General features: G+C 39.6%; 1 protein-coding gene across 1 annotated transcript; it reads right to left on the bottom strand.

Annotated features, from left to right (window-relative positions):
* Positions 1–5,344: 5,344 nt before the first annotated feature.
* LOC116252283 (probable WRKY transcription factor 40) lies at positions 5,345–7,558 on the bottom strand. Its single transcript, XM_031626440.2, has 4 exons — positions 7,231–7,558; positions 6,664–6,990; positions 6,444–6,560; positions 5,345–6,329 (listed from the first exon to the last, which is right to left on the bottom strand). The coding sequence occupies exons 1-4, from the start codon at positions 7,384–7,386 to the stop codon at positions 5,982–5,984; spliced, it is 948 nt and encodes a 315-aa protein (XP_031482300.1). The 5' UTR covers positions 7,387–7,558; the 3' UTR covers positions 5,345–5,981.
* Positions 7,559–8,993: the final 1,435 nt, after the last annotated feature.

Raw genomic sequence — 8,993 nt, 5'->3', positions numbered from 1 at the left:
TGCTCTAAGGATGTCAATGGATCGGATTTGAATCGGATATACCCTTAATCATATTTGCTTTTTTAGATAGTCACATGTTTGGATTTGAATACGAACAAAAAAAAGTCATATTCAAATCTAAATCTAAAATCTTTTTTTCACAAAAATGCTGATTTTTACATTCATATATGAATGTGAATTTCAAACCGAATCTTTTCGATTTTTAAAATGTGAGAAAATTAGATGTATGATATTTGTTTAAAACTAAATCTGATCAGAATTCAAATCTGGTTGAATATCTATGTATATCTAAATCTGATCATATGTCATTTCTTAAATCTGAGTCCAATTTGATTTTTTAAACATATATTAATTTTATTTTTCATATCCAATTTTTTTCAAAACCGTTCACTTGGATATCCAATTCAAAATCGGATATAATGACAGCCCTGTTTAGGCTCTCCTTTAAAAAGCTTGGCAGTCGACCTAGTGTCTTTAGACCGGTGCATTTTTCCATGTACTTTGTAAGTATTAAATTAATTCGTTGAGAACTTCCCTTTTGTCAGAAAGCTAAAATACGTGCACATTAATGTCGAGGTTGTATAGGTCTCGTGGCCTATAACCCAAAGGACTATACCAGGTCTTCACGACGTCGAAAAGTAGAGATGCCATCTCTCTCCTCTTCTCCATCATGCCCGTCCAAGTCGCCAAAAAGCAGCCAATGCTCATCCTTATTTAAAAGAATAAAACGACGAACCATCTCAAGAAAGTGGGCGTGCCCAACTTCGCATCAAACACTGTCCTCATAAAAGACAAGGTGGACGAGAGAACCAAACGCACGCCTTCTCTCTCTCTCTCTCTCTCCAAGTCGTAAATGAGTCAATGGATGGATAAACGCCAAACGTTGAGGAGACAAATGATGCAACTTTGGCGTTTGCCGGAATGAGGACGTCGTCGGCAGGAAGTTGGCAATACTAAATTACTAATCCATTTTCTCCACGAGTCCGGTTGACGCCGACGCTTGACCAATGACCATGACTTCGTGGCCACCGTGCAATCTCTCCCCTTTAAAGAGTCTTAACTCACCGACTTCGGCGGTCAATTACCAGACAACCGCCCTCCTTGTTCGCCCGTCGAATGGACACCCACTTCGATCCCGTGATAGAGTCAGGAAATTGTATCAAAAGGGCACAATTCTTAGTTGAGTTTGGTTTAGTTGAGTTTGGTGTTTAAGGGTCAGCAAGGTAGGTGACGTGAGTTTGGTAACCAAATCAAGCTCCCTCACAATATAGGTTTGCAAGGATTGGTGTTGATTGGCCGGGGCAATAGCCCACACTTGGCTCCGCTAATGACCCGATCCCACCAACGAAAGGGCAAGAACAGTAACGGTGGCCTCTGTTTTTTCCCGAGCTCAAGATTTTTTCACATAAAGAGCTGAATTATGGTTTCAAAATTTTGAAACGGTCAAAATATCATTTTTTAAAATTTTTATATACGATACACAATTTTTTTTTAAACTTGTAAATTAAGAGAAAAAATTGATGGGGGCTAGCGTCCCTGCCCACCTCCCCTTAGCTACTACGCCCATGGTTAATATTGTATTGATGATCACTAGTAGGGCTCTACAGGTAGAATCGAGCTCTCCACTAAACTCATGTTTTATTTGACTTGAGTGTGAGTCATTATATAAGGTCAGTTCGAGCTCGACTTGAAAGACTGAATCGATGTACTCGTTTAAGTCTGATTTACAACTCCTCCTTTGACCTGGTCTCTTTTCTTTGTTTTTAAGTATGGAAATTACCAAAAAAAATTATTTTCGATTAAACAAGTTTATTAAGTTTAATCTGAGTGTAATCTATGTAATTTAATTCAACTTATTTATAAGCTTGAGTTCAACTAGTTTAACAAAAAGGTAGAGCTAAAGTTGGCTCGATTAATTGTATACAGGTTGACAGGAAGCTCGGTAGTGACATCGATGATGGTAGTTACGGGTATAACCACCTCCTCATCACCACCTTATAGTATGCTCAGCTGAATAAACTGTAAGCTAAAAGAGACCAACGTTCAGTCTCATTCTAACATCCCGAATTACACTTTGCGGCAGAACGAACACATGCGCATGTTTGAACTCAAATTGGCTTTCAGAAATCTTTGGGCACTACTCGTCTTATTGTAGTTAAAGATGCTCGATTCAAATTCAATGCGTCATCATCGTTATTGTAGTTAAAGATGCTCGATTCAAATTCAATGCGTCATCATCGCTGATGCCAATGCAACCCAAAAACCTGGAGACAAAAAGATGAGGAGGCCTTTAGTCTTCTCTGACAATGGATCGTAATCGTCGGGAAACTCTTAAAAAGCATGTTCACGAGACAAAAATATTCAAGCGGTCAATATTGTTACAGAGTAGGATCTGATATAAAATCCAATTTGAATTATTATACGTGGCTCACTCGTCGACGGGACGGTGGGATCGTCAGTCACTACTTGCCGACCACGGGAGCCGCTGATCTGCCAAACTCGGTCGCTGCATGCACCTTTAATGGAGTCAATGTTATCCATATTTATAGCTCCACATGAAATCTCCGAAACATACATGGCCCGCCACGTGCAGGCTGGAAAATTAAGTAGCTTGTTGAAGCAAACATGCTCTTTTCGAACCACGCGAAATATGTCCACAAACATTGCAAACAGCTGGATAGTGGATAGCTAACTTTTTAATGAGCTGAGGTGGTCAACTCAACGAAATTAAAATTAATTAAAGAGCTGGTTTTCAAAGTAGATATCTAACAATTTGCAACTATGTTAAATTAAAAAGCTACTAACAGAATTCAAACTCTTCGATTATTTTTAGTCTTCTTCCAATCACAGCCATTCGATGCGTAATTAAATTTACTATCCCGATGTTAAATGTATTGGATGGTGTGCCAGTTGGATTTATTAAAAAGATAAAACATTTCTCAATAATAGGTCTATATCTCAATCTCTTTCATGCCTTTCCTGTTATTTACATTTAGTGACTAGCATTTCAAAATTGTCATAAATATTGGTGGTAGCGAGGATGTAATATAAATGCCAATGGTATATCAGCTCCATTTTGGTTCCCTGGGTACTATCATGCTATATGCTTTTATCCACACAACAACATGACATTAATATTCCAGTTGAACTATCTCAACAATAATTGTTTGTGTTGAGGAACTATATAAACTGTACTATCAACGACTAACTATACATTTAATATTTATTGTCTTGAAAATCCTATTTCTTGCCTCTATTTTCGAATTCTTTGTAGCCTTAGAGGTTGCCTTTGTGCCCTAAAATGTATATTTGGAATTATTGGTTTTTGGGCATGAATTTCTTCAGTTCAACATAAAGTCATTGAGAATGTGTCAATTTTAAGTATCTCTTACTTTTCCAGATTCAATTTCATCGCTGCCTACCAATTACATTAAAGTCATTGAGAATGTGTCAATGTTTAGTATCTCTTACTTTTCCATATTTTCATGCAGGTGAGGTGAGTAGGAGGAGTGTTCCATTCTAATCCAAAAAAGAGCCAAAGCTTTCACCTAGCCCCTTGTTTCCTTATGGTATAGAGCCTATTTTTAGTGCTTCCGAGTGCCACCCCCACTTCACTTTACCTTATGTGTCAGTGACACTTTTTTGCAGTACAAAGTGTTGACCTTTTGGGATTCAAAACAGGAACTGGCCACCTATCAGCTCTCGCCCTAACCATTGTGCCAACCACCTCGAAGACCACATTTATTTTCATTGCTACCTAGCAATTAAGCAGTTAAACTTTGAAACTCAAGTTATGAGCTAATTAATACATTTTGAATCACAAGAGAATCCTTTGCCTAGAATAGAAAGTTCGATGTCAATAGATCAAACTTCATTCAGATATATATTTTAACATATCCATTTTTAGACATCTATATATTCATATTAGGATTCATGTCCGAATTTGGATGAAAAAATTTATATCATATCTAAATCTAAAATCTGAATTCATAATCTGAATCCGATTTTGAGATTGACATCTGAATCCGACTTTTAAACTCAATCCCAACCATATTATAGACATTAATTATATGATGTTTATTTAAAATTAAAACTATATCTGATCTAAATCAGAATATGAATCCAGTCAATGTTTACTTAAATTAGAATTTGAATCTAAACCTGACAGGATGTCAGTTCTTATATCCGAACACGATCTGAATTCTTAATTGAAAATCAAATTTGTTCTATATTCATTTTACATTATGCGGTTCGCTCTGATATCTGATCTAGATCGGATTTATTAGCATCTCTAACTGTACTTGGCAGTTCTTGACCCACTTGACTTGGCCTCCATTTCGCTATGTATAGGCTTCTTTGACCCACTGGATCAGCCTCTCGTTTATCTTCCTAGCCAGAGATATTGCATCTAAAACCGAATCAACAACTCCCTCTTTGCCTCTTAACGGACAATGTCCGCAGAATTTCACTTCAATCGTATTCAAATTAATTAGGAAAAAGTATGCTCGGCACAAGTTCAGCCACATCTCCTCCTTAGATGCCCTTGTGAAGCAGACGGTCAATTTGCAAGTATGGGCATCTTCGTTTTCTCATCATGTTATGTTTTATTCTACTTACAATTTCTTTGAGAAATTCATTCGTAGAAGAATTGTTTTCTTGAGAAGAAAAAGATGAGAAAGACGATCAAAATGAAATGAACATAATGAAGTGTAGACGGGGGTTGAAAAAGTTTACTATTAAAGATTGGTCACCAAGAAGACTTATAACTGAAAAAAAAAAAAATTAAAGGAAGAAAAGTCAGACCCCTCACTTTTTCTTCCGGTCTCTTTGCCTTGCACAATTTTGCCTTACACAATTTTAGGAACAGGTCCTGTTCAAGGAAGTCGCCACAAGTTTAGAAGCAGATGAAATTTAAACCCTTGTGCACGGTCGGAGCTTGTTACAGTACAACCGCTTCTTATCGAACATGCAAAAAAAAAAAAAAAACGAGCAAACTCCCCCAAGCAAAACAACAGCAGACACCTATCTATATATAGTGTGTGTGAGAGAGAGCTAGACACTTAGATCTTAGATGGATAAAGATCAACCTCAGCTCTTATTCTTGTTCAAATTGACAGTTAAGAGAAAAATAAACATAAAAATGTAATATCGTGTATTTTCGTCATCTATTATTAATTCACAAATTTTCTTTGTTTTTTTGCTAAACAACAGATCTAAAAAAGATTAGAGTTTAAGATTGTTTCCTATCCTTCAACAATTTAAGTTTCTTATATATATATATATATATATATATATATATATATATAATATTAAACGTTATGACATTACGTTTGATTTCTTGTAATAGAAATGATGACTTCCGCTACATAGAATTATCCATAACTAAATGGATAGATAAAAGAAAAACAATAAAAAAAATGAACTGATACTATATAATGAAAATGGTCATGACGTTTTTTTTCAGTATTTTTTTCTTTAACAGTTCATTATGTTGGTTTTGACGGCTTTGATTAGATGCGTGAATGACTCTTAAAAGGCAGTCATATATATACACATAAGAGAAGCTGAAATTCTCAGATTCATACTGCATTTAATTACAATTTTTTTTTTAAACATATTTCAGATATTCTAGTATTTTAAAAAGAATAATGACCCTTCTAACACCAAAAAATTGATAACAGAAAAAGTAATCTTTTTATAAAATAATAACGTTTGTGTTAAATGAGAGTTTATAAACATATTGACATGTATATTTTTTTGCTTAAAATATCTATTAACAAGAAATTAAGTACCTTAAAATATTTTTAACGAAAGCTTAAGGAGTGGAAAGAAACTTAAAAATGGTAAATTTCATAAGAATGAAGCTTGTACAAATTTCACTTGCCGCCAATTACAATTTGCAACGATTGAAAGGCGCGTGTTGCCTCTTAAGCTCTTAACCCTCTCGGCAACAGCCACGGTGCTTTTCTGTCCTTCAAAGCCTAATGGCACCGATTAGTTTGGGAAGAAAGGAAGGCCGACGCCAAGGCCGCTGCAAACGTCGGGTCGTTGGCCAGAGATACCGCCACATGCTCCGCCACCGCTTTCTGCAGATCCCCGCCGCCTAGCAAGGGCGCCTCCTCCCTTTTGGATCCTGGACATGTCGAATCGAGCATGAAGGTGGGCCGCGGCGCTTCCACGGAGACGGAGGTAGGAATCGAACCATCGATGGTAGACCGTGAGGTGGCGGAGCAAGTTGGTGGTGCAGCGTCGGCCGATGGCTGGGCGTGGTTATGCTGGCCCTCGTACGTCGCCACCAAGATGGACCTGTCTTCCGCGCTTCTCTGAACCTATAAACAAAACATAACCATCGAGTCGACCACATAAGGACTTTCCTTCTTCAATTGCCTGCTCTCTCTGTTCCTTATTCTAATCGCCTAAATCGACAAGAGACTGAAGTTTACCTTCTTCTTCACAGGGCATCCGGGAGCAAAGGCACATCTAAAGTAGGCCCTAGGAGAAGGGTTGTCCTTCGTCACTTTCTGCCCGTATTTCCTCCATTGGTACCCGTCCTTCACTATCTGCACCCAACACACAGAGTTGTCTTCCTTCAGCCATTTGGTCTTCACATAGATAGTCAGGCAAGGCATGGAGAACAGGTGGTGGAAACGATGGCTGACTCACCAGGCTGGCGTCGGAAGGGTCAGTCTTGAAGTGGACTCGCGTGATGAGGTTGGTGGCAGCCGAGGCCGACGAAAATTCTTCCCTCGCCCTCTTGCTTATCGACCCCTCGTCACTGGAGGAGCTCTGCTCTTCCTCCTTCCTTTTCCTCGAGGCCGTGGCCCCTTCGTCCCTTCTGCCACCGCTGCATCCGCCGCCGCCGGTGCTGTTGATCAGAGTGGTCATCTGGGCCTGGAGGGCGTTGTAGCTCTGGCACATCTCCCCAAGCATCCGGCTCAGCTTCTCGTTCTCCTGGCTGATCCTCCTCAACTCATCCTCCAGTTTCCTTTCCTGCACGCGGTCATAAAGATTAAAAGGCTGAGCTCCCAATGGCCATAAGAGTGGGAGGGCCTCCACATATGCTGTTGGAGCCAGAAGATGTTGTTCTTTGATGAAATGAAAACCACCAACGTGAACGCCAGATCTACCTCTGAATCATTCAGAGGATTATGGATCTGTTTGTCTACAGCTAAAGCGTTTAAGAAATGAACCAAAATGATGGAAGAAACAAGAACAATCGGCTAATTTTACCTCTTGGCTACTGGCCGATGTGGGTGGCTGCAACCCCATGGAAGTGAACTGTGGCTGATTGAATCCTTCACGACCTGCCATCTTCTCTTCGGATCCACTGTGCGGAGCAGCGTTGAGGCCGAACCCCAGGAACAGATCAACGCAGACACTTTCCATCTCTCTGTTTCCGACCTCACTTCTCTTCACCTGCTGCTAACAAACAGGAAGACCAAGAAGAGGAAGAAGAAAGGGAATGCAAGCTCAAACACGATTTGGCTGGAAAGGAGAGGGAAGTGGAGGGAAAACAAGGAACGCCTTAAGCGAACTAGGCGGACGACTCAGCTCATATATATAAGAGGACGGGGGATGTGAAAGAAGTCATCTACGTCACTCCCCAAATGTCATCTGCAAGTGCGCCAGTGTTGACACTTCCGCGTTCGCCACGAGTTTTCATCATTCTTTATAACAACTGATGTGGAAGAAGTGGCCAATTTTGACATCATATCAAATCGCTCTAATTAAATGAATTTTAGTTAATGACACCTTATAAAACAAAAGAACCCCAGTTTAAGTTGTTTTGTTTGAATAAGGGAACAGGAATTGACTGGAGAATTGTTAAGGAGAAGCAAAAGGGACCACCGCTCTTTGAATTTCTTTGGGTATGGGGGCAAGAACGGGGTTTTAGAAATAGTCAACGTCAGCTTGCCCAACTTTTTAGAGAAAAACAAAGTCAAACACAGCTTGTAGGAAAAGAGAAAGTCAAGCATACCAATCACGAGTCATGCGTGACCTCGCTCTTTCTCTTATTCTAGTCTCTCTTTCTCTTATTCTCGTCTCTTTCTTTCCTTCAACTATTTAAGTCTCATCTTTCTAAGGTGGAGGAGTGGGCATCAGGCCGGCCCAGCGGACACCTGGTATAGGCCGGACCAAATCTCATTTTGACAGTTCCGACCCAAACCAACATGGATTGGGCCCAAACCCGGCCATTTCAATTTTAATAATTTTTTTAAATTAATATGCATATATTTTATTTAAAGTTAATAAAACTATTTTTATGGAATTCAACCCAGCCCAACCCAATGTCAAACTGGGCACAGGGCAGCCCAAGCCCATTTCTATGGCCTATGCCCATCTTGCCAGCTTAATGTAAGAGGAGGGCGTCGTGTCGGGCCGCCGGCAGGGCTTCGACCTTAAAAAACCTTGCCCGGGCCTGAGTTTGGGCCCGATGGGCTGGCCCAATTGGGGGTTCGATCCGGCTCAATGGGGGTCAATCCAGCCCGATTAATTTTTAAAATAATTTTTACTATCATTAATAATATATATTTTATTATAAAATATATTTTATATTCAAAAAATTTATTTTATATTTTAAAAATAGGTTTTTGTTATAACTGGGTTGGGCCGGGCCGAGTCTGGGCCCGGGTTTCAGGTATCGAACCCGGGTTTCAGGTATCGGACCTGACTTTCAGACATCGAGCCGGTCCAATGCCCACCCCTTGCCTAGTGCCCAATCTTATTTCTCAGTTACCCAACTTTAGCGAGACCCATATTGTTTGTAAAGTATGGGTCTCTGTTGGGTAAGCAGGTAAAGTATTTCATTCTACCACCTAATACAAGAGTCAAATCTCACACCCTTACTTCTATTTCCATAGGGTATTAGGCATGCTTTCGATGCTTTAGAATATTGTCCCCGCCATGCTTCAAGTTGCATATTAACATCTCGGTTTTACAATACATTAAGTTGATTTTGCAAGAGATCGAAATGGCAACTGATCGCTTACCAA

The sequence above is a fragment of the Nymphaea colorata genome, chromosome 4 (assembly GCF_008831285.2).
Source record: "Nymphaea colorata isolate Beijing-Zhang1983 chromosome 4, ASM883128v2, whole genome shotgun sequence".
In the NCBI taxonomy this organism is placed as follows: domain Eukaryota; kingdom Viridiplantae; phylum Streptophyta; class Magnoliopsida; order Nymphaeales; family Nymphaeaceae; genus Nymphaea; species Nymphaea colorata.
The sequence above is the reverse complement of the archived record's forward strand: the minus strand, read 5'-3'. Positions and strand labels throughout refer to the sequence as shown.